Raw genomic sequence first — 26539 nt, 5'->3', positions numbered from 1 at the left:
GCAGTGAGCTAGTGCAGCTACACTACATGAGCTAAAAAGAAAAGGAGAGGAACAGCAAGCACGGCGGGCAGCTGGGGGCTCACACAAAGTGCTCTCTGCAGGAGTGTGGTAGACAGTGAGAAATGCTTGTTTTGAAAAAGTACAGAGACGTACATATCTGATGTATTTCTGCATGACCTCCTCCAGGGGCCGCAGACCCTCCTTGAGGAAGATAGATGGGTTCCACATGGCTGCTCGGGCCACCATCACGGAAGAGGCTGCCGTGGCTCGTCGAAAGTCCTCTATGTCCGAATACCGTTGGATGTGGTCATGAGATCCTCCACTAAAAAGCAACCAGAGGGTTAGGGGTGTCCCCATCATGGAAGCTATCAGCATTTTCAGAAAAAGTCAGCTCTCAAATCTGCCACTGATTAACAATGTGAATTTGGCCAAGTCCCTTCAGCTATCAGAGCTTCAGTAAAGTGGATATTAGAATCTATATCCCATTACGAAGTTAGGAGCACTAACTGAGATAATACATGTAAAGTGCCTGGCACTTAATAGGTAATCCAGGAAATTTACTTTCCTTGCCCCTAATCTAAAACAGTGGCTACAGCCAGCCCATATCTGGAGACATGGGTCCATAACTGAGCTACTGGGGCTACAGGAAAACCCCCAAGCTGAATGAGCCACTTATATGTTCACTGAGGGCTAAGTCAAAACCCTGGCGAGAGGAACAGACACCCTGGTGATGACAAGAGGAGGGAAGGAGGCCCAGTTAGGTCATACTTTCCCCTCCCTGCAGCCTGCTGCTCCAAGGACCCCCTGCTCTGTCTCTATACATTTCATCACGAGTCAGGCGGCAGCCTCAGTCCTGAGACAGGCATGCAGAGGGGAGGGTCTCAGGTGGCAGCAGAAGGAACAGGTCTGGGGTCTTGTGGAAAGCCCTGCCCTTTTCAAGCCACCCCTAAAACTTTTCACTCTAGGGAAGGCTGGGCCTGGCTACCACCCAGCCCTTAGCTCTGTGGGACACAGAGTACATGATGAAGACAGGAGGCTTACTTGGCTATGACAGGAATGGAGACGGTATCAGCAATGGCTTTGATGACTTCACAGCTGACAGGATGCTGAGGTCGCTCCTCCTGCTTCCTTGGAGATAGAAAGATGGGGCTGAGGGCTGAGCACCAAAAGCCACGTCACCACTCACACAGGGTTACCTCAGCCAAACCTTACTGTCCTCCCCACTGAACCTCAGGAAGGTCAGGTGGCCATATGGCGATCAAGGACAGGTGCCAGGGAATGGCTCTCCCTGCCCTCTGGAGAAGAACTGTGAGGGGCAGGGGCAGCACAGATCCATGCTGAGACGGCAAGTCCAGCTCTTGGAGGCCTGCAGGGGAGGCCTGGCTGCAGGGGGGCAAGGTGGGTGGCCTGGCTCCCAAGGTCATGCTGCTTTTCCCTACCTTCCCTTTGCCTCTGCCAGAGATGAGGGACAGGGCCATAAGAGTGCTGCCCCTACTGTCCCAGTCCTGCCCTCTCCAAGGGACTGGGAACAGCTGCTGCTGCTCAGACTGGCCACTCCCACACAGCTGCCAATGCCAAAGCCAAGTTGCACAGCTGATCCTAGGGAGAGGCACCTGACAATGGCTAGGCCCCACACCCAGGGAAGGTCACGGACCATGGCTGCCACACCACGGCACAAAGGAGGCAGGACCACAAGCTGGGGCCCCTCCTTCCAAAGTCAACTGCAAGTTCTTGTGCATGAGTTTTAGGGCTGCTGACGTGAGGCCTGACCTGAGCTGTGCTCAGAGACAAAGCAGGCAAGACGGTCAACCAGATAGCCCTTGTCCAGCTCTTGTCTGAGTATGTCCCCTCTGCTATACTCTTGTTCTTTTATTTTTGATATGGTGTTTCGTTCTTGTTGCCCAGGCTGGAGTGCAATGGCGCAATCTTGGCTCACTGCAACCTCCACCTCCTGGGTTCAGGCAATTCTGCCTCAGCCTCCTAAGTAGCTGGGATTACAGACATGAGCTACCATGCCTGGCTAATTCTGTATTTTTTGTAGTAGAAACGGGGTTTCACCATGTTGGTCAGGCTGGTCTTGAACTCCTGACCTCATGTGATCCACCCGCCTCGGCCTCCTAAAGTGCTGGGATTCTAGGCATTAGCCACCGTGCCCGGGCCCCTCTGCTATACTCTTCAACAAAAGGGTCAAGGGCCACAGGGCCTCAGAGGGTCCTGTCAACCTAGCCTCTACCTCTGTCTCCCTACATCTCCAGTGGTCACTTTTAGCCCATCTCAACAGCTTTGATGGTCACAAAGGGCTTCTTCAAACTCACCCAAATCTGTCTTCCGAGTGTTCCCAACTACTGGTAAAAAATAATAGCTTCCTTTATTAAGAGAATACTGGCTGGGCATGGTGGCTCACGCCTGTAATCCCTGCACTTTGGGAGGCCAAGGTGGGTGGATCACTTAAGGTTAGGAGTTTGAGACCAGCCTGGCCAACATGGTGAAACCCCATCTCTACTAAAAATACAAAAAAATAAAAAATAAATAAAAATAAAAATAGCCAGGCATGGTGGCAGGCACCTGTAATCCCAGCTACTCAGGAGGCTGAGGCAGGAGAATTGCTTGAACCCAGGAGGCGCAAGTTGCAGTGAGCCCAGATCATGCCACTGCACTCCAGCCTGGGCAACAGAGCAAGACTCCGTCTCAAAAAAAAACAAAAAACAAAAAAAAAGAGAGAAAGAATACTACATGCCAGGCACTGTGCCAAGAATTTATATTCACAATCTCATAAAAGCGTTGGGACAACTCTATAAAGTAGAAATTATCTTAATTTCTAAACAAGGAATATTGTGCTCAGAAAGGTTAAGTGATTTCCCAAGGATATACAGCTAACAAGCAGCAGAGCCGGGATCTCAAACCAGGCAGTCTGAATTCAAAGCCTGCTGCCTTGGGAAGGCGCATATGTGTACAAGTGTGTACTCCTCCCTCCTGGCTTCAACCCAAGCAACTCTGCTTTGCTCTGCTTTGTATGAAGGGAGTTCTGGGTTCCCTTCTCTGAAAATGTTGTAAGAGCACAATCAACAACTTGGGCTCTGCCTATAAGACCCCTAAGCCCAAAGGAACATCACTCAGAGAAGAGAGGTCCCTCTGGCCCAAGTCTACTGACCTGAGATGCTGTACAAAAGCACATCCTGGACACAGGGAACAAGTGTGACTGGTAAGCCAAGGGTGGCCTTCAGAACCTCAGCTCTCAGGATAGAGTACATTAGCTACAGCTAGAAGGCTTGTTTAGTCATTGTGACAGCTGGCAGTCCAACAAATGCAGACAAGAGAGGCAGAGCCTTTAAAAGAATAGGCCGGGTATGGTGGCTCAAGCCTGTAATCCCAGAACTTTGAGGGGCTGAGGCAGGAGGATCACTTAAGCCCAGGAGTTTGAGACCAGCCTGGGCAACATAAGGAAATCCCGTCACTACAAAAAAATAAAAAATTAGCCAGGTGTGGTGGCATGTGCCTGTAGTTTCAGCTACTCAGGAGGCTGAGGCAGGAGGATCGCTTGAGCCCAGGAGTTTGAGGCTGCAGTGAGCTATGATTGTGCCACTTCACTCCAGCCTGGGTAACAGAGCAAGACTGTCTCAAAAAACAACAACAATGAAAAACAAATAAACAAAGCAGTCTGTCTGGGATTATTCAAGGGAGAAGTCGTTGCTCAATATAATAGAAAGAAAATGAGGCTGGGCTTGGTGGCTTATGCCTGTAATCCCAGTACTTTGGGAGGCCAAGGTGGGCGGATCACCTGAGATCAAGAGTTTGAAACCAGCCTGGCCAACGTGGTGAAACCCTGTCTCTACTAAAAATATAAAAATTAGCTGGGCATGGTGGAGCACACCTGTAATCTCAGCTACTCGAGAGGTTGAGGCAGGAGAATCACTTGAACCCAGGAGATGGAGATTGCAGTGAGCCAAGACTGCGCTACTGCACTCCAGCCTGGGTGACAGAATGACAAAGAGGAGGAGAGGAAAGGAGGGGAGAGGAGAGGGTAGGGGGGAGGGGAGGAGATGGGAAGGGAGGGGGAGGAGATGCGAGGGGAGAGGGGAGGAGATGGCAGGGGAGAGGGGAGGAGATGGGAGGGGAGAGGGGAGGAGATGGGAGGGGAGAGGGGAGGAGATGGGAGGGGAGAGGGGAGGTGGGAGAGGGGAGAAGAGGGGAGGGGAAGGGGAGAAGAGGGGAGGGGGAGGGGAGGGGAGGAAGGAGAGGAAGGAAAGGAAGGAAGGAGGGAAGGAAGGAGGGAGGGAAGGAAGGAAGGAAGGAAGGGAGGGAGGGAGGGAGGGAGGGAGGAAGGGAAGGAAATAAATGAGATTTTTCTCATGAGGGTCAGAATTCCACCAGATACTGGCTGCATGGTACGATTTTGAGCAAATTACTCAATCGCTAGCATTTACACATCCTGATAGTAGAGGTGTTTCTCCTTTCTTAGTCTCTCTGCGTCTCTAAACCTCAGTACCTACCCTCAGTAGGCGCTCCTTGAATGAAAGAAAGGCAAATGCAAAAGCCCATTCAGGGTCTGCCTGCCCTCCAGACTCATAGGATATCAAAGAGCTAGGCAGAGGTAGGCTGAATATGTAGAAGAGAGATTGGCTGTCACTTGGGGTGACAGATCAATTAAGGAAGGATCCCTAAGATGGGTTAGGACCTCCCTGCCAGTCAGTCACTAGAAAGGTGACCACTCACCTCCCATGAACTGTGATGGCAGCAATGCCAGTCCTCTCTATCCGCTTCACAAGGCTCAGGGTATCTTCTAGCTGAGGAAGAAGACCACACAGGATGGTTACTGAAGCTCCAGAAGGAGCAGCTGCTGGCTTCTAAAGTAGGCTCAGCTCTACTCTCTCCTCCAAGCCTAATTTAGCACCTCAAGAATCATTCACAAACCTAAATCCAACATCACCAGAGAGAATGGACCTTCATATGTAACACACCCTCCTTACCGACGGCAGGATGCGAATCTTGCAGGTCACAGGTCTGCGTGTCCCTTTAACAAGAGTGCTGAGGATCTGCAGAAACGAAAACACAAGAGCACCTATGTCTTCTGGAACAAACCATCACACTGCCTGTACTAATTAACTCCACTACAGGCTGTGCATTCTGGTGGCATGAACAGTTTGTGTGTGTGTGAATGCATGTGTGTGTCTGTTACACATATACACACATAAGCTCCATGAGGCAAGGGACCTGCGTTTGTTCTATACTGGAGCCCCAGCACCTGCCTGGCACCTAGTGGTGTATACATATTTGTCAAATATACTGAATGAATGAGTGAGTGAACGGGTATGCGTGCACACCTGTGTGCAGCTCACTGAGCCTTTGCCAGGACAAATACCAGAATTATCTGGAGAACTGAAGAAATACAAACTCTTGAATTCCACACTATCATTTCCTAAGTCAGTCTCTAGGGGCAGGGCTTAGGAATGTGTGTTTTCAAAAGGCGCTGCCCAACACACTCCAGCCTGTCCTCAGTATCATTCTGAGGCCTAGCCTTGGTTAAGAACACATGGCTAAAAAAAAAAAAAAAAGTAAGAAAAAAAGAACATATTGCTAACTGGGTGTGGTGGTTCATGCCTGTAATCCCAACACTTTGAGAAGCTGAGGTGGGAAGATTGCTTGAAGCCAGGAGTTTGAGACCAGCCTGGGCAACACAGCAGGACCCTGTTTCCTTTTTGTTTGTTTGTTTGTTTTGTTTTGAGACAGGGTCTGGCTCTGTTTCCCAGGCTAGAGTGCAGTGGCACAATCTTGGCTCACTGTAACCTCTGCCTCCCTAGCTCAAGCCATCCTCCCACTTCAGCCTCCAGAGTAGCTGGGACCACTATGTTGGCCAGGCTGGTCTCGAACTCCTGAGCTCAAGCAATCCACCTGCTTCAGCCTCCCAAAGTCCTGGGATTACAGGCTTGAGCCACTGCACCTAGCCCATCCCTGTTTCTATTAAAAAAAAAAAAAAAAAAAAAGCGGGGAGGGGCGGGGGGGCGGACAGCTTCTTTCCTGGGTGAAGGGAATTTCCCTGAGTGTTGTTCCAAGACTTGCAGGGTGAGGGAACAGGAAGCCTCTTAAGGGTCTGCATTCCTCTTTAGGGGAGTCAGATATATATGAGTGAAACTGGCAAAGGAAAAGACAACGTACTCAACATATTTAAAAGTGCTTATCACATAGCAATTGCAAAAGATTTCAAAGAAAGATCAAGAAGTCACGCAGGAAAGTGACAGGGAGGTAGCAAGACCAGATCACACAAGAATCAGAGATAGAGAGGTGTAGATGACACTGCATGTCTGTGTCATTGCTATCTTCTTCCCTCATCAGAAATTTCAGGCCAGGCAAGCTGGAGGAAAGACGATCCCAAGAACCCTCTTCCAAGAACTGGATCTCTGCCTAGCAGAGCAGGGGGCTATCTAGGTGGCTGCTGCCAGTCTTGAGTCTAGACAGGTGGGGGCAGCAGAGAGCCAGGTTGCAAAAACCAGTAGCGGAGGCCTATCAGGGACAGGATGAAGCAGGCCATTCCAGAAGACATCAGATCAAGAGGCTGGACTGACAGACAGGTGGACAGTTCATGAGCAAGACAGGACTTGCTGGCCCAACTGCCAGGGACTGGCAGGAAGGAACAGTCTCTAGGTGCTGCTCCAGGAGGCAGACTTGGCCTGAGATCTTAAGGTCACCCTGGCAGGCCTTAAAGAGGCACTTACATTTTAAGGGGGTGCCTGACAGGTTCATCAAGAAATACAATAAAAATTCTCACTCTAGTCCCATCCTTCATGCTCAAAGCAACAGCTCTAAAAGGTTCCATTACAAGTGCTCACTTAGAATACTCTGACATTTGGTGATTTAAGCAACACCAGCTGGTCTGATCCAATTCTCTGTCTTGTAGAACTTCCTTTTGCTATGTTTTATCCAAGTAGCTCTCAGTACTTTCTTCAGTATTTCTGTGTGTTTCATGTGTGTGTTAAGGACTAGGAAGGAAATTAGGTAACCAAAAACCCTAGGCACTTGCAAGGGTCACACTGAGGGGAAATGGCAACTAGAGATTGTCTTCTGGCCAGGCTCTAGCACGAAACTCTCCTTGACACCAACTCTCCAGATCCAAGTCTTTGGGGAGAAAGAACGAGAGACAAGTCCATATTTGAGCAGAGGAACAGCACATCTACCTACAAGCAGGCTTGCCTCAATAGACCCAACTGGCCAACTGAAGAAAAGCAGGCTCCTTCACTCCCCTGGTTTCTGGGAGGCAGCAGACGAGGATAGGAAAGCATAGGCCTGGAAAGCAGTGAGACCTGAGTTCAAGTCCTGGCCCTGCCAATTGTCAGCCATGGCCCAAGTACAGTGTACACAAGGGGGATGCCCTGTGCACACCTGCAATCCCAGCACTTTGGGAGGCCAGATCACCTGAGGTTAGGAGTTCGAGGCCAGCCTGAACAACATGGTGAAACCCTGTACCTACTAAAAATACAAAAATTAGCCGGGTGTTGTGGTGCATGCCTGTAATCTCAGCTATTCAGAGGCTGAGGCACGAGAATCACTTGAACCCAGGAGGTGGAAGTTGCAGTGAGCTGAGATCTCACCACTGCACTCCAACCTGGGCAGCAGAGCGAGACTCCCTTTCAAAATAAATAAATTAATATTTTAAAAAATAAAATAAAACTGAGGTTCTTAATCCAGGGAGCGTATACCAGAGTTACCTGGTAGAAGCTTTCTCAAAGAGATTGATATCCCACTCTCCACCCCTACTCACCCCAAGGGTCTGCAGAATTCTCAACGGATAGCATCCTTTATTTCTTTTTTTTTTTTTTTTTTTTTTTTTTATTGATTAGAGACGGGGTTTCACTGTGTTAGCCAGGATGGTCTCGATCTCCTGACCTCGTGATCCGCCCGCCTCGGCCTCCCAAAGTGCTGGGATTACAGGTGTGAGCCACCGCGCCCGGCCAGCATCCTTTATTTCTAACTGGGGTAAAATATATATAACATGAAATTTGCCATCTTAAACATTTTTAAGTGTATAATTCAGTGGCATTAATTACATTCACAATGTTGTACAACCACCACTGTTATGTATTTCCAAGGTTTTTCATAACCCCAAACAAGAATTTTGAGAAAATTTCTAGAGGTGGTCTTGAGATAGTACCACAGATGGAACCACAGGCCTAAAACGCCAAGCCTGGAAGGACCCGCAAAGGTCTCACCCAGGTCACCCAGCTTGCCAGCACAGTCTGGACCCGAACTGAATCCAGCCCCTATACCTAAGCCACATCTGGCTTTGTTGTGGAAGCCTGCAACCTCCCCACCATGGAGCAAACCCCATCTATCAGTCCAACCTGGCCCATCTAAGTACCCAACCAGAGAAGTAGTGGAATGAACTAAGCTTCTGAGGTTGAGTGTATCTCTGCTGCCTCATGGATGAAATCTGCCTCATTCAAAGAGGGGCAGTAGAGAGGACAGAGCCAACAGCCTGGGTCTGAGAAGAGAGGAGGCTGGAGGATAACAAAAATGCCTGTGTGCTCGTGTTGTGAACCACATCCTCCCTGCTGGGGCCCCTCTCCTAGGTGTGGAAACCAATTTGACATCCAAGATGTCTACTTCCACTCCACCCTGCACACAAGTGTCTTAACTGGAGATTTCCAAGTTGAGGTGCCTATTGACCTGACACTTATAAACTATACCCAGGCACCTTGAACCTGAGATGCTACTGGAGAGGGTGCTGACACTAGGAGTCAGAAGAGACTACAGCTCACAAGCTGGCCCTGCCTGCCACTTATTTACTATGTGATCTTTTTTTTTATTTTTGAGACGGAGTCTTGCTCTGTCGCCCAGGCTGGAGTGCAGTGGCGCAATCTCTGCTCACTGCAACCTCCGCCTCCCGGGTTCATGCCATTCTCCTGCCTCAGCCTCCCGAGTAGCTGGGACCACAGGCACCCGCCACCACGCCCGGCTAATTTTTTGTATTTTTAGTAGAGACGGGGTTTCACCATGTTAGCCAAGATGGTCTCGATCTCCTGACCTCGTGATCTGCCCGCCTCAGCCTCCCAAAGTGCTGGGATTACAGGCATGAGCCACTGCGCCCGGCCTACTATATGATCTTAAGCAAATTATTTTCTCTCTCTGTGCATTATTATTGTCCTTGATCAAATGGAGATAACTGCCAATCCTGTCTACTTCAAGGGGTTTCAGGATCAAATGAAAGGCACATTATGGCTGGGCACAGTGGCTCACATCTGCAATCCTAGCACTTTGGGAGGCCAAGGGGGGCGGATCACCTGAGGTCAGGAGTTCAAGACCAGCGTGGCCAACATGACGAAACCCCATCTCTACTAAAAATACAAAAATTAGCCAGGCGTCGTGGTAGGCGCCTGTAATCCCAGCTACTCAGGAGGCTGAGGCAGAAAAATCACTTGAACCCTGGAGGCAGAGGTTGCAGTGAGCCGAGATTGTGCCACTGCACTCCAGCCTGGGTGACAGAGCAAGACTCTGTCTCAAAAAAAAGAAAGGTACATTATACAGGTGCACTATAGATAGAGTATCTCTGGCTGCACATGGGAAAAACGAGAAGGCACATAGCCAGCAAGCACAGTGGTCTTCCTATGTCCCAGAGACAGCAGGGCTGGAGGAACATGCAGGGTTAGGCTGCTGGCACAGCAACCATGCAGCTCTTATTGGCAATGATGGCAGCTCTCATTGGTGATGCCTGAGTCCCGAGTCGCTCTAGCCTCTGGGAAGCAGGATGAGGCTTAAAGCCCAGACAGGGAAGTAGCGATAGAGAATGAAAAGGAAAACAAAGGAGCTAAAAGGAAAGAGCTGGCAGACTGGGAGAGGAACACAAACCTGTCCCCAGGGCCTCATTAAGCTAGCCTACAGAATCACCAAAGAAAGGGGAACAGAGAGAGACTAACTTCAGCTTGCCTCCTCTGACCCTGGCCCAAGGGCTGGAGTAGACTCTTTCAGGACATAGGGGGACCCACTGCTGCTCTCATCAAGCCCCCTGGGAGAGGCCAATCCACCCACACACATACAAACACATATGGCCACTGAGCCCGTCCTCACCACAGGTAGCCTGGCCTCTGCTCTCAAGACCTTCCCAGAAGGGAGACAGGAAATACAGAGGAGGTTCTCTGTGAGTCCTCAGGACCCCTGGCTCTTCATTGACATGTCTCTGGATCTGGGCTTTTTAGGAACATCAAGGCTGCTGTAGGCTGGCTCAGGGGTTCCCAAACTTGGCTGCATGTCAAAATCACTGGGAAGATTTTTTGGAAATCGCTAGGCCTCAGGGAGAGAAACTGGGTGGACATCAGTAAATCTGGTATTGGTGGAAGGAGGCGTTCTAGACAATTCTAGTTTGGAGCTGTATTTGAGGACCCCTGCTTTCACTCATGGAGGACTTACCTTCTCAATCTTGTCAGGGTCTGACAGCAGGGCAGCTCCCATTCCTCCCTAAGAAGAAACACACAAAAGGTCTTCTTACATGTGGGAGACAGTATGGCCCTCTCCATGGGATGGGGTCTGGCAACTGAGCGCCACCCCGGCACTCACTTCCAAGGGACCAAGGCCCACTGGCAACCAGTACTTCTTTTAAACAAGTAGGAGGGCAGCAGTATCTGTGCCCATAACATCTGGGACTGAAGTGTGATAATTTTTTTTTCCTTTTTTTTTGAGACAGATTCTCGCTCTGTCACCTAGGCTGGAGTGCAGTGACGCAATCTCGGCTCACTGCAACCTCCATCTCCCCAGTTCAAGTGATTCTCCTTCCTCTGCCTCCTGAGTAGCCAGGATTGCAGGCATGCACCACCACCCCTAGCTAATTTTTTTATATATTTTTAGTAGAGACAGGGTTTCACCATGTTGGCCAGGCTGGCCGGATCAGAGTGGTGACTTTTAAAACGTATAGGCTGGGTGTGGTGGCTCACACCTGTAATTCCAGCACTTTGGGAAGCTGAGTCAGGTGGATTACCTGAGGTCAGGAGTTCGAGACCAGCCTGGCTAACATGGTGAAATCCGGTCTCTACCAAAAATACAAAAATTAGCCAAGCGTGGAGGTGTGTGCCTGTAGTCCCAGCTATTCAGGAGGCTGAGGCAGAAGAATTGCTTGAACCCAGGAGGCGGAGGTTGCAGTGAGCCGAGATTGCACCACTGTACCCTAGCCTGGTTGACAGGGCAAGACTCCAACTCAAACAAACAAAAAAAAAGTCATCATTCTGATCCCCTTGGTAAATCCCACAAATCTATCTAGAAGTGGGCTATATAAAACTTATTTTTCAAGACTGCCCACTCCCTAACCCAGGTCTCAGTGTCTTAATAAACTAAATCCCACCATCTCCCAAGCCCTTAAAAAACAATGAATCATCCTTCATTTGAAGTAAGATCAAATGCGCCTTCTTCCTATCATACTCAATGCTTGCATAGGCATCAACACCACCAGCAAAGCTACTAAGGTGCACACAACTTACAAACCTTATCTAGGCCCTTCTCTTCTGCCAGCAACAATGTCCCAGCCCAGACCCATGCCCAACTCTAGCAAAAGCCCCAGGAAATGGAAACTACCAACCCAAACAACCACTTGAATCTTGATAATAGTAATGGTGGTAGCTCTTTATTGTGAGTTACTGGTGACTTTCCTGCTCTTTTCTGTACTTGTCTATATTTTCCAACTTCTAGACAATGGTATTAATTACTTTAATAATGGAGGAGGGGGATCTTTAAAAATCTGAATCCATTAAGAGTGAGATGAAGGCAAAAAAAAAAATTCCAATAAATATATGCTGCCAGTATAAAGACTACATACTAATGAATGCTCACAGAATGTGCTCAGAAGGTGTAAGTTCAGTTATTACACTTTAATTTCATGTTTAAGGATGACAAATTGGAATCAGAGAGAACGTCAAACCACCACAGACTCCGCCAGGCTGAGCCTGGATTTTAGAGAAGAATGGGTAGACTGGAAAATCCACCAAGCCTGGACTACATTGGTCATAAAAGAAACCTTGAAGGCCTTGAGGAAGTCCCAGCACTCCCCCTGGCTCCATCTGTCCTTCCACTCACATGTATCCAGCCCTTCCTTATAGAATCACAGGACCTAAAATTCAGTTTCACTGCCCCTTCCACAGTAATAGCTTTCTCACCAATGGAATTTCCTTCCTTCCTTCGTTTCTATTAAACTTACTTGCTTTTTTGAATAGATAAAACATTCAAAATTTGAGAGATTCAAATGGGTAACGAGTAAGAAGTCTCCCTGCCTAAGGAATGGGAAATGTTTCAATCTATACTTTTTTTTTTTTCTTTTGTTTCTGATACAGGGTCTCACTCTGTGGCCCAGGGCGGAGTGCAGTGGCGTAATCTTGGCTCACTGCGACCTCTGCCTCTGGGGTTCATGCGATTCTCCTGCCTCAGCCTCCCAAGTAGCTGGGACTACAGGTGTGTGCCACCATACCTGGCTAATTTTTATATTTTTTGGTAGACATGCGGTTTCATTCTTTTGGCCAGACTGGTCTTGAACTCCTGACCTCAGGTGATCTGCCCGCCTCAGCCTCCCAAAGTGCTGGGATTACAGGCATGGGCCACCACGCCCAGCCTCAATCTATGCTTTTTATCTGGCTTCAATTTTTGAACCATGAGAGCACAGCAGATATTCAGCTAGTATGTACATGTGTGGCATATTGATTGGTATCTCTTCTGACTGATCAGTGCCAGTGCTGTGCCAGTTAATTATTTTCAGTAGCACCCCTGTAATGGGAATTTACTACCTATGCATAACCAAATAAAAACTTAAGTTTCCTTCCCCAGAGGAAATCAATGTTACTAGTTTCTTCTGTGTCTCTCCAAAAATCTTCCCTGAATAAACAAAATATATATATAATCATTCCCTATCCTCCTTATATAAATGGCATATACCACCTTACCCTGCCTCCAGATCATTTTAACTCTGCTCCTCACATAATTTAGGAACACAAAGAAGTAATCAGAAAACAGCAAAACCGCCAGGCACAGTGGCTCATGCCTGTAATCCCTGCACTTTGGGAGGCCAAGGCAGGTGGATCACGAGGTCAGGCATTCAAGACCAGCCTGGCTAACATGGCAAAACCCCGTCTCTACTAAAAATACAAAAAAAATTAGTTGGGTGTGGTGGCGGGCACCTGTAGTCCCAGCTACTCGGGAGGCTGAGGCAGGAGAATCACTTGAACCCAGGAGACGGAGGTTGCAGTCAGCCGAGATTACACTGCTGCACTCCAGCCTGCACGACAAGAGCGAGACTCCATCTCAAAAAAAAAAAAAAAAAAGCCCAAAGATACCTAAAGTCCAAGTCCAGCTGATCTTTTACCAACCAAGGTTTTCGATCCTGCAGTCTGCTTCTTCTTCATCATCTCCCACTCGACAAACCTCTGGTCAAATCGAGCTACTCAGGCCTCCCTGTGTCTACCTCATATTCATCCCCAGGCCCCTGCTTATACCACACCCTCTGCTTACAGGGTCCTAAATCTCAGCCCAAGGACAATATTTCCCTATCAAATTCCAAGTTTAAAGGCTGCCTTTCCACTCCCTTCTCTGGGCTACCATAGTCTGATCTCTTCTGATACGACAATGGGAACATTTACACTGCATCCACTTTTTTTTTTTTTTTTTTTTGAGACAGATTTTCGCTCTTGTCACCCAGGCTGCAGTGCAGTGACATGATCTTGGCTCACTGCAACCTCCATCTCCCAGGTTCAAGCGATTCTCCTGCCTTAGCCTCCCAAGTAGCTGGGATTACAGGCACACACCACCATGCCCAGCTAATTGCTTGTAATTTTAGTAGAGACAAGGTTTCACCATGCTGGTCAGGCTGGTCTCAAACTCCTGACCTCAGGTGATCTGACCACCTCAGCCTCCCAAAGTGCTGGGATTACAGGCATGAGCCACCATGCCTGGCCTTTTTTTTTTTTAAACTTTTAAAAATTTTTATAGAGACAGGGTTTCACTCTGTTGCCCAGGCTCATCTCAATCTCCTGGGATCAAGTGATACTCCTGCATCAGCCTCCCAAAGTGCTAGGATTACATGTGTGGGCCACCACTCCTGGCCTCCTCTCTTTTTTTTAAATGTATGTCTCAGTTGTTTTCCCTTTTTTTTTTTTATAATCCTCCTCTGGGCTTTCTGGGATATGTGTCTCAGTTTTATTCATGAAAAGACACAGCCCTGTCCCCTCTATTTTTCTCTGTACCTTTGCATTGCTTTATTACTTGGGCATGAGTTCTCTCTCTCTCTCTCTCTCTCTCTCTCTCTATATATATATATCTCTCTCTACACACACACACAATTATATACATTTATATATGTAATATATATTTATTATCTATTTATTTTATATATTATATATTATATTATATAGAATAAATATATATCATATGTAATATAATATACCTATATATTATATAATATATAAATAATATATAACATTATTTATATATAATATATAATAAAATATATATAATCTATGTATGAATCTATATATGTATGTGTGTGTGATATATGAGTGTGTGTGTATATGTATAAACCACTTGAGGGTAAGTTACATATATCATAGCCCCTTACTCCTAAATATTTCAGTGTGTATTCTCTAAGAATAGGGATATTCTGTCACATAACCACAGAAGAGTTATCTTCATAAGTTTACATTGATACAGTATATTTAGCTAATATATTATGGTCCCTATTCTAATGTTGTCAGTTCATCTAACAATATCTTTTTGAGCATTTTCCCCATCTAGTACAGAATCCAGTCCAGAGTTAGGTACTATGCTTAGTTATGTCTTGTCAGCCTCTTAATCTGCATCCTACATTTATGAGGAGTATAAAGAAACCAGTTTACCTTGGTGGAATATTGTTTTGGACAGCCCATGTTGACATCAATACCAGCCACATCATTTTCTCTGGAAAAGGATGAAGGAGTAAAGGTAATAAGTATTGAATTAGAGCAAAGAAGGTGAAATTAAAGGCATGAATGGGCCTGTGCTCATGAACCTCTTACCCTGCCCCTGACTCTATGAAACACACCAACCCCCAATGACAGAAGTTGAAAAATGGGAAAGAAACCCATCCCTAAAATGTGCACCTGCCTCATCTGAGCAGAAATCCAGAGAAAAGACATAATGTGTGCACACATCTATAAAGGGCTAGATGAAGAGGGCTTTGCTACTTTGGAGTTGTATCAGGTAACTCAGATGGGCACACTGAACTCGGCTGAAATAGTAAAAGCCATTTGTCAATGCAGAAAAGTGACATGAGCCTAAGAGCCCTTTGCCAGATGACAGCTTCTGGTGGAAGTTCTAGCACTGCCTTTGTTGGCTGGGCTGCACAACTGGTTTAATCCAAACAATTCTTAGATGTAAAAAGAATCCTCACTCCGTCCTCTGGTATGTATTAGGTTGGTGCAAAAGTAATTGCGGTTTTTGCCATTACTTTCAATGGCAAAAACCACAATTACTTTTGTACCAACCTAAATAGTAATACATAGTTAATAGTCCATGATCAGCAGCAATAACTGCCTGAGTTCCCACTCACTCTCTTTGTAATTATAACAATAGCTAACACTTACTAAGATCTCATTATGTGCCACATGCTGCAAAGACATTTACATGCATTATTTCATTTACCCTTCCCTATGCCAGAGGTTGGTAGCACTATTTTATAGGTGAGAAAACTAGGTTCTCATTGAGGTTAAGTAACTTATCTCAGGTCACACAGTTAACAAGTAGCAAAACCAGAATTCCAAACCAGGTCTGTCTTAACTTCAAAACCTATCACATTAACTATAGCACTCTCCTGCCTTTGTTTTTGTTCTTGAGACAGGGTCTCACTGTGTTCCCCAGGCTGGAGTCCAGTGGCACAATGGAGGCTCACTGCAGCCTCGACCTCCTGGGCCCAAGTGATCCTTCCACGTTAGTCTTCCAAGTAGTTGGGACCACTGGCATGCACCACCATTTTTGTAGAGATGAGCTCTGCCTATGTTCCCCAGGCTTCCTGTCTATGTTAATTCAGGAAGCAATATGTCTTACCTATACTTTGATACTTAAAGCTTCAGGACTCATAGTCATGGGAGTCCCTGGAAAGGAAGTTTCATGAATAAATACAAAAAAACAGCTCCCCCCAATACGCATAGAGGGTCTCTGAGATCTAGGCACTGTGGGTACACATGAGTCCCAGGCCAGCCCTTGGATGCCACAAAGAGAAGGAAACTAGACACTCTTTTTTTTTTTTTTTTTTTTTAAAGACAGAGTCTCACTCGGTCACCAGGCTGGAGTGCAATGGCGCAATCTCGGCTCACTGCAACCTCTGCCTCCCGGGTTCAAGAGATTCTTCTGCCTCAGCCTCCTGAGTAGCTGGAACTACAGGCACGCGCCACCACACCCAGCTAATTTTTGTATTTTTAGTAGAAACAGGGTTTCACCATGTTGGCCAAGATAGTCTCGATCTCTTGACCTCATGATCCACCTGCCTCTGCCTTCCAAAATGCTGGGATTACAGGCATGAGCCACCGTGCCTGGCCGGAAACCAGACACTCTTAACCTGGAAACAGAAGGTAATGGGCTAGAAGGCAGAAGGGTGAGTCACCTCCAAAGTCACCAGGACATTAAACCCTCACAGCTCAAAGGAGAGGTAAAGGCAGTGCTAAAGACAGAGGAGGAACTTACACAAGCCTGGCCACAGCAAGGGCTCGCTCTGCGTCTGAAGTTCCCTGGGAACACAAGAGGCTGCATCAACCACTGCCCTGACACAGATACACATGCACTGACAAACACACCCATGCAGCACACACATACACACACACCCCCCACACACCAACAGAGTCAGGCTGGCTTTCTCTTAAACGGCCAGCCCACTAGACTAGCTCACTGCCAGCAGAAAAAGGTGGACTTGGAAGGTCTAGAAAATGTTATCTATACTATGATTACACTCAAACATATAAAAAACTTGAAAACATTTTATAGTGACCATTCAAACACTCACCATTTAGATTCTACAATTAACATTTTGCTAGATTTGCTTTATCACATGGTTACCCATTGTTATCAATTTTTTAGAAACCTAAACATCATTCAGGATGTTTCTGAAAAAGCACCAAGAAATGCCCAAAGCGAGAGAAGAGCACTATAGAGTCATCACAACTCAAATACAAATCTTAACTACTCTTGAAAAATCCTAATTTTTTTCTATTAGAAATAAATACGCACTACATAAAAACAAAGACTATGATCTGAGTAATCAATGCTAGGGACAAAAAAATAGAGAAATCATGCCAAACAGACAATTCCTACAAGTAAGTAAATTAAATTTGAAACTAGAGACATATAAGACTGTGATAGCTTGATTTCCATAAACTGTCTCCAATAGTATAATTACTCATGACTGGCTCTTTGGAAAACATTAAAGCGGAATCTTCAGGAAGTCATCGTTGTACAATGTACCCCAGGTATTCAATACTGGCCTGGCACAGGGCATGAGTTGGGAAATATCAGGGGATGGTGAGCCTCAGGAGGGCATGCAGCAATGGGGTCACTCACCATCTGGAAGACTACCCTGTTCTGCTCTCTTTCACAGGTGCGGAATACAACTCGATCATCAGGGGCGACAAAGTCCACTGTGCTGAGCACCTCTGCAAGAAAACCCAAACACATAGGGTCACTCAATGAAGATGCAAGTTCAACCCTAGCCTAAGCCCTGGAAGAAAACACAGCCAGAGTATAAGCTTCGAGGGGAAAGAGATCCTAAATGTATACTATTCTTACCAAAAATAACTATGCACATGGGAGGCTTCTGTGATGATGAGGATGGTCTATTTCCTGACCTGGGTGATGGTTGTTCATTTTGCAATTACTTGTGAAACCGCATGTTTGTGTTTAATGCACTTTTTCTGAATGGTGGTTAACATTTTGCAATGTTTAAAATGTTAAAACAGGGCCAGGTATGGTGGCTCACGCCTGTAATCCCAGCACCTTGGGAGGTCGAGGTGGGCAGATCATGAGGTCAAGAGTTCGAGACCAGCCTGGCCAACATGGTGAAACACCGTCTCTAATAAGAATACAAAAATTAGCCAGACGTGGTGGGGTGTGCCTGTAATCCTAGCTACTCGAGAGGCTGAGGCAGGAGAATCGCTCGAACCTGGGAGGCGGAGGTTGCAGTGAGCCGAGATCGCGCCATTGCACTCCAGCCTGGGCAACAGAGCAAGACTCCATCTCGAAAAAAAAAAAAATGTTGAAACAAAATGTACATACATAGCCAGGCGCAGTGGCTCACGCCTGTAATCCTAGCACTTTGGAAGGCCAAAGCAGGTGGATCACGTGAGGTTAGGAGTTTAAGACCAGCCTACACAACATGGCAAAACCCCATCTCTACTAAAAATACAAAAAACTAGCTGGGCGTGGTGGAGGGTGCCTGTAATACCAGCTACTCAAGAGGCTGAGGCAGGAGAATCTCTTGAACCTGGGAGGTGGAGATTGCAGTGAGCTGAGATCGCGCCACTGCACTCCAGCCTAGGCAACAGAGGGAGGCTCTGTCTCAAAAAAAAAAAAAAGTCCATACATGGAAGTTTGTCTATGTTTCAGATTTGGCCCAAATTTTCCCAGAAAACATCACTCTGAAGTTCAGCAAATTTACTATTTACTTACAGTGAGACAGGTGCTATGAGTGGAAGGTTACTATATAACAATCAATCTCCTATACTATTCATAGTTGCATATTTGCAAATGTGCCTATTTGCTAACATTTATTTGCGACCCCAAAATCAATACTTGTGATGTTTTCACGGTCATCCAAGGACAGGAACAGAGTGGTGAAAGTTTTGAGTTGCCTGATGTGCATGTTCCCAGCTGAGATCAAACAAGGTGATGCTCTGTCTTCTCCTTTCAGCTCTCATACTGTCAACAAGTGTCCCTTTTGTGGTATATTTCATGCCATATTTCTGCATGTCTATGCTTTTTGTTGGTGATCTCACTGTTTAAAATGGTCCCAAGTGTCCGGGTGCAGTGGCTCACACCTGTAATCCCAGCACTTTGGGAGGCCAAGGTGGGTGGGTTACCTGAGGTCAGGGAGTTCGAGACCACCCTGGGCAACCTGGTGAAACTCAGTCTCTACTAAAATACAAAAAAAAAAAAATTAGCCGGGTGTGGTGGCACACACCTGTAGTCGCCACAACTTGGAAGGCTGAGGCACAAGAATCTCCTGAGCCGGGAAGGCGGAGGTTGCAGTGAGCCAAGATCACGCCACTGCACTCTAGCTTGGGCTACACAGTGAGACTCCATCTCAAAAAAAATAAATAAATAAAATAAAATGGTCCCAACCATACTGCTGAAATGCTGTCTAATGTTCCTAAGCACAAAAAAACTGTCATGGGCCTTACAGAGAAAATACACATCTTTAATAAGCTTTGTTTAGGCATGAAATTATAGCACTATTACCCATGTTAGTGGGTTCAATGTTAAGTGAATCAATGGTATATATTAAATAATATGCCTTTAAACAGAAACACATGGCCGGTGTGATGGCTCAGTCCTGTAATCCCAGTATTTTGGGAGGCTGAGGCAGGGGGATCACTTGAGGCCAGGAGTTTGAGACCAGCCGGGGAACATAGCAAGACCCCCATCTCTACAAAAAAAAAAATTGGCTGGGCATGGAGGTGTGCACCTGAAATCCCAGCTACTTGGAAGGCTGAGGCAGGATGATCATTTGAGCCCAGGAGTTTGAGGTTGCAGCGAGCTATGGTCACACCACTACACTCTGGCCTGAGCAACAGAGTGAGACCTGGTCACAAAAAGGAAACCAAACAAAAACAAAGAAACACACATAAAACAAAGTTATGGACTGACGAGTTGATGAAAATATGACCAGAGGCTTGCACAAACCTAACCCTTTGTTTCCCCCAGGGTCAATGGTTCAGTATCTGCTCATTTGATGTTTAAAGCAACTTTATAGAAACAACAACTGTGCATAATGAGAAGCAACTGTATTTTACCTGTCAGCTTCCTAAAGAAGCTCCACAATAGGCGCTACCATTATTAGCTTTCAAAGACCACTATACATGAAAAAGACTGAATGTGGCAGATGGGAGAATATGCCTACCTCAAAGGCTGTCTTGAGAAATAAATGAGATCTTTGATGCACTTAAAGCATTTCCATACATGGACGGTGTTATTATCATCCAGCACTAAACAGATGAGAAGGTTTTTAGGGTGGGATAAAGGTGATGACATGTTGAGAGAGGTAATCAAAGTGATCACTGACAGAGACAGCTCATGACTGGCAGGAAGAAGTATGAGAGAAGAACCACAAAATATTTGTGCGTTTATAATGCAACTCTGTTTATAACAGCAAAATACTGGGAACCCCTGTTAAGGCTCTGGTAAAATCAATTCTGACATAGTTGCCCCTAGGTACTGACATGGGCAAATGACCTAGTAGATAAGTAAATGGCAAAACAACACGTGTTGTATGATCTCATGGGGTGGGGAGATAGATAAATATAGATATAGATATAGATATAGATATATAGATACATTTTTTTCTCCTTATCTTCAACCTAGAAGAGGGATATATATAAACATGTCATATTTTGTACACATACATTATTTACTGTATGTATAGAAAAACATACATTATTCCTCTTTCTGATTACCTCTTTAGGTGTAGGATTATGGAGGATTTTCATTTTCTAGGTTACACAGATCTATAATATTGAATTTTTTATCACACGGAAAAAAATATACACATTTAAAATAGTTCGGCCAGGCATGGTGGCTCACACCTGTAATTCCAGCACTTTGGGAGGCCAAGGCAGGTGGATCACAAGGTCAAGACTTCAAGGCCAGCCTGGCCACCATGGTGAAACCCCTTCTCTACTAAAAATACAAAAATTAGCCGGGTGTGGTGGCATGCACCTGTAGTCCCAGCTACTCGCGAGGCTGAGGCAGGAGAATTGCTTGAATCTGGGAGGCAGAGTTTGCAGTGAACCAAGACTGTGCCATTGCACTCAAGCCTAGGCAACAGAGGGAGATTCCATCTCAAAAAAAAAAAAAGATTTCACAAGCATATACGTATGTATCAAAAACCTCAAGGAATATACCACAACTCTAATCAAAGCAGAATCAGCCTCATCAATAAAGTATCAGCAAAACTACAATTCATCACAATCACATTTGCACAGAGCATAGGGCGTCCACAGTACTTACATGTACCTTATCTTATTTAGTCCTCATTCCAACCCTATGATTTAAGTAAAGCAAAGACTATGATTTCATTTTACAGATAAAGGAACTAAGGCAGACAGAGGTCATGTGACCTGCCCAAGGTCACACACCTAGCAAGTGGCCAAGCCAGGGCCAATGCTAAAGCCACCCTGACTCCAAGGCTCCTAGAGTCCCTCCTATGCTATGATACATGGTGATTTCTATGCCAGCAAGCCTGTGAATGAAAGGCACTCTTAGCCTGTTTCACCTCAGGCTTTTTGTCATGGCCTCTGGAGATCAGTGACTGCTCTCAAGGGAGCATGTGATCTACAGAATTACTCAATGAAGCCAGGCAAGACACTGTCACCCCAGGCAAGAGCAGTGGTAGTGCTGCTTGAGCCCAGCAGAGCATATGCGTAATTCTGGAGCCAGATCTGTACTCACCATTGACAACTCTCTTGCACTGAATCATCTTGAGGTCGATCAGCTCCTGCAGAGGAATCAGAGGACGCTTGTCAGTCCTGAATATGTAGGCTCTGGGCATGAAAGATTTTCATCACACACCTAATGAGGATCGCTTGGCCAGTCACCCTACTACCAACAACAAACCACGGCTTTTGGGACATGTAGTGCTATCCTCCCCACCCAAGCATGGCAAGCAGGAGCCAGAGTGAGCTACTCTCAATTAGCTGTTCTTCCCAGGAAACTTGGAGATGTTTGGGGCCTAGAATGAATGAACCATTTAGCCAGAAAGACAATAATCATCCAGGATGTATTCACTTGGAAAATTTCCTCACCTACTGGTCTCAGCAGAAGCCCACCCCATCAAAGAATATCCCACCTATCCCTAAGCAAAGGGCAGGCAGTGAAGGGCTCCCAAGAAATATCCAAGGACAAAACTGGAACCAGTGAATAGAAGCAAAGGGAAGAAGATCTGAAATGAACACAGGAAAGAAAAGTCTAAAACCCCTATCCAACATGGGCCACACTATGTGGAAATGAAAAGGGTGAGGTCCCCAACTTTGGAGATACTCAAACAGACTAAGGAAAGAAAGAAAAAGGGGGGTTCTTCAAAATCACATCATAAAAATGGAGGAAAACCTCCTATCTGCTGGAGGACTGAGATTCTCTAATTCTTAGTTGGAGACAAGACTGTTCTGCTTTGTTCCATCATAGTCTCAGCAGACACCTGTCACACTGCCCAGAAGTTCATGTGCATGGATTCTGGGGGTCCAGAAAAGAAAAGAAGAGGTGCTTACTCCTGGTACTAACCCCCATACTGACTCCCTATGAGCCCCAGCAAGTCACAACCCCAGCCAAGTGGGCACAATGACCTCCTATTCACTCATCGGAGTACCTAGGGACAATGGCCAAAGAATCCTCATAGTATCCATGGGACTTCCCCCAGCATACCCACCATCAGATTAACAAATGCTCTAGGTGTTTCTGTGGCCATTCTCTCCATGCAGTATTCAGGTCATCAAATATCTGATGACCACTAGGCCTGAACAAACAAATCACCACAACTAAGCAGTATGGACATGGTTGACATCCAACCCCCAAGAATCAGTGTGGCATCCCAAGGGATGGGCAGAGCCCAACTCAGAGCCCCAGTAGCCAGTGATCCTAGTTGCAGGGACGGGCAAGAAGGCAAGTGGACAAGTAGGAAGCACTGAATGGCCTGTGCTTATAAAAAGAAATTCAGTAGCCATACTGAGCTTTGGTAGGGACTAGAACAGTAAAAAGTAAGACACGTACCACATCAAAGATTGGGAAGTTTATTGTTTCCAAGTATTTATGGAAATCTCCATCCAAATATTAGCTAACAATTAAGCTAACCCAGGAGAACTTTATAGGCCACACATGGCAAAGAACACAGGCCTTACAAAATTAGTTCAGAATAGTCACTAAGCAAACAAACAACAACAAACCCTGGCCAGATATGATGGCTTATGTCTGTAATCCCTACGCTTTAGAAAACCGAAGTGGGAGGATCACTTGAGCTCAGGAGTTCAAGACCAGCCTGGGCAACAAAGTGAGATCTTGTCTCTACAAAAAACTTTTAAAAATTAGCCGGGCATGGTGGCATGTGCCTGTGGTCCCAGCTACATGGGATGCTGAGGCAGGAGAATCGCTTAAGCCCAGATGGTTGAGGTTGCAGTGAGCTGTGATTGCGCCACTGCATGCCACCCTGGGCAACAGAGTGATACCTGTCTCAAAAAAAAAAAAAAAAACACGCCGGGCACGGTGGCTCATGCCTATAATCCCAGCACTCTGGGAGGCCAAGTCAGGCAGATCACTTGAGGTCAGGAGTTCAAGACCATCCTGGCCAACATGGTGAAACCCCATCTCTACTAAAATACAAAAATTAGCTGGCCATGGTGGTACATGCCCGCAATCCCAGCTACTCAGGAGGCTGAGGCAGGAGAATTGCTTGAACCAGGGAGGCGGAGGTTTCAGTGAGTCGAGATTGCGCCATTGCACTCCAGAGCCTGGGCAACAGATCAAGACTCCATCTCAGGAAAAAACAACAATGACAACAACAAAAACTTTGTTATTTGAAAATGTCAATAACATTTCAAAATTGACAAACTTTTAGCTAGACTACCAGTGGAAAAAAAGAGGGAAGACAAAAATTATTAAAATCAGAATGAGAGAGGCCAGACGCGGCAGCTCACGCCTGTAATCCCAGCACTTTGGGAGGCCGAGGCGGGCGGATCGCAAGGTCAGGAGTTCAAGGCCAGCCTGGCCAACATGGTGAAACTCCATCTCTACTAAAAATACAAAAATTAGTCAGGCATGGTGGCGCGTGCCTGTAATCCCAGCCACTTGGGAGGCTGAGGCAGCAGAATCGCTTGAACCCAGGAGGCGGAGGTTGCAGTGAGCCAAGACCGCACCACTGCACTCCAGCCTGGCAACAGAGCAAGACTCCATCTCAAAAAAAAAAGAAAAAAAAAAAAAAAAAGGCCAGGAGTGGTGGCTCACGCCTGTAATCCCAGCACTTTGGGAAGCCAACGCGGGGGGATAACGAGGTCAGGAGATCAAGACCATCCTGGCTAACACAGTGAAACCCCGTCTCTACTAAAAATACAAAAACAAAATTAGCCAGGTGTGGTGGTGGACGCCTGTAGTCCCAGCTGCTCCGGAGGCTGAGGCAGGAGAATGGCGTGAATCCGGCAGGCAGAACTTGCAGTGAGCCAAGATGGTGCCACTGCACTCCAGCCTCGGTGACAGAGCGAGACTTCGTCTCAAAAAAAAAAAAATCAGAATGAGAGAGAAAACGTTACTTCTGACCTTAAAGAAATAAAAAGGATTGTAAGGAAATAATATAAACCATTGTATGCCAAAAAATTAGATAACCTACATGAAATGGACACGCACTACTGAATCTGACTCAAGAAATAAAAAATGGGAATAGACCTAAAACAAGAAATTAAGGCCAGGCACAGTTGGCTTATACCAACAAAAATTAGCCGAGTGTGATGGCACAGGCCTGTAATCCCAGCTACTGGGGAGGCTAAGACAGGAGAATCGCTTGAACCTGGGAGGTGGAGGCTACAGGGAGCTGAGATGGTGCCACTGCACTCCAGCCTGAGCAACAGAGGGAGACTCCATTTCAAAAAAAAAAAAAAAAAAAAAATGAATGAAATCATGTACTTTACAGCAACATTGATGCAGCTGATGGCCATTATCCTAAGCAAATTAACACAGAAACAAACCCAAATAACATATGTTCTCACTTATAAGCGGGAGCTAAGCATTGGGTACACACGAACATAAACATGGGAACAATAGACACTGGAGACTTCAAAAGGCAGGAAGCAGAGAGGGGGCAAGGGCTAAAAAAGATCCTATTGGGTATCATGTTCACTATCTGGGTGACAGGATCAATAGAAGCCCAAACCCTCAGCATCACACATGGTACCCTTGTAACAAATCCGCATATATACCCCTGAATATAAAATTTTGAAAATAAGAATAAATTTTAAAATTAAAAAGTTTCCCAGGCCAGGGACAGTGGCTCACGCCTGTAATCCCAGCACTTCGGGAGGGCGAGGAGGGTGGATCACCTGAGGTCAGGAGTTCGAGACCAGCCTGACTAACATGGTGAAACCCCGTATCTACTAAAAATACAAAAATTAGCCACTCATGCCCGTAATCTCAGCCACTTGGGAATCTGAGGCAGGAGAATCACTTGAACATGGGAGGCAGACGTCACAGTGAGCCAAGATCATGCCACTTCACTCCACTCCAGGGCCTGGGCAACAAGAGCAAAACTCTGTCTCAAAAAAAAAAAAAGAAAAGAAAGTTCCAGCCAGGACAATTAGGCAGAAAAAAAAATAAAAGGTATCCATATTAGAAAGGAAAAAGTAAAACTATATTTGCAGATGATGTGATTTTTTTTTTTTTTCAGACAGAGTTTTGCTCTTGTTGCCCAGGCTGGAGTGCAGTGGCATGATCTCAGCTCACTGCAACCTCCATCTCCTGGGTTCAAGCGATTCTCCTGCCTCAGTCTCCCTAGTAGCTGGGATTACAGGTGTCCACCACAATGCCCAGCTAATTTTTTGTATTTTTTTTAATAGAGATGGGGTTTCATCGTGTTGGCCAGGCTGGTCTCAAACTCCCAACCATGGGTGATCCACCCGCCTCGGTCTCCCAAAGTGCTGGGATTACAGGTGTGAGCCACCATACCGGGCCAATGTGATCTTGTATATAGAAAGCCTATGGAAGTTTCCCCCACCCATACATATACACATACTAGAGACAGAGAGAGACAGAAAGAGAACATACATGCTAATAAACAAGTTCAGCAAGGTCAAGGACACAAGATCAATACACAAAAATCAATTATATTTTATACACTAGTAATGAACAATCCAAAAATGAAATTAAGAAATTCCATTTGTAATAACATCTAAAAGAATAAAACGGCCGGGCACAGTGGCTCACGCCTGTAATCCCAGCACTTTGGGAGGCCGAGCTGGGCGGATTGCCTGAGGTCAGGAGTTCAAGACCAGCCTGGCCAACATGGTGAAACCCCACTTCTATTAAAAATACAAAAATTACCCAGGCATGGTGGCGGGCACCTGTAATCCCAGCTACTCGGGAGGCTGAGGCAGTAGAATGGCTTGAGCCCAGGAGGCAGAGGTTGGAGTGAGCCGAGATTGTGCCACTGCACTGCAGCCTGGGCAACTAAGCAGGACTCTGTCTCAAAAAATAAAAATAAACAAAAATAAAACACATAGGAAATAATTCAAAAAAAGAGGTATGAGACTCATATACTGAAAACTACGAAACACTGTTGAAAGAAATTAAAGAAGACCTGACCCGGCCCAATGGC

At 46.1% G+C, this 26539-nt stretch overlaps 1 protein-coding gene across 8 annotated transcripts in view; it reads right to left on the bottom strand.

Annotated features, from left to right (window-relative positions):
* DUS2 (dihydrouridine synthase 2) overlaps positions 1-26539 on the bottom strand; it is a 56377-nt gene that overhangs the window by 8131 nt on the left and 21707 nt on the right. For 7 of the 8 annotated variants that reach the window (XM_054454027.2, XM_054454028.2, XM_063654411.1 and 4 more), the window contains 9 exons: positions 21643-21688; positions 17542-17633; positions 16672-16715; positions 14850-14910; positions 10396-10443; positions 4968-5033; positions 4714-4784; positions 1042-1128; positions 154-322 (listed from right to left, as the gene is read on the bottom strand). In XM_054454027.2, coding sequence (XP_054310002.2) covers positions 154-322; positions 1042-1128; positions 4714-4784; positions 4968-5033; positions 10396-10443; positions 14850-14910; positions 16672-16715; positions 17542-17633; positions 21643-21688 — 684 coding nt within the window. Of the gene's footprint in view, positions 1-153; positions 323-1041; positions 1129-4713; positions 4785-4967; positions 5034-10395; positions 10444-14849; positions 14911-16671; positions 16716-17541; positions 17634-20095; positions 20180-21642; positions 21689-26539 lie in introns of those variants that run through there. The other variant, XM_054454033.2, reaches the window with a different exon arrangement.

Source organism: Pongo pygmaeus, chromosome 18 (genome assembly GCF_028885625.2).
Source record: "Pongo pygmaeus isolate AG05252 chromosome 18, NHGRI_mPonPyg2-v2.0_pri, whole genome shotgun sequence".
In the NCBI taxonomy this organism is placed as follows: domain Eukaryota; kingdom Metazoa; phylum Chordata; class Mammalia; order Primates; family Hominidae; genus Pongo; species Pongo pygmaeus.
Note: the sequence above shows the minus strand (reverse complement) of the source record. Positions and strands in the feature narration are given on the sequence as shown.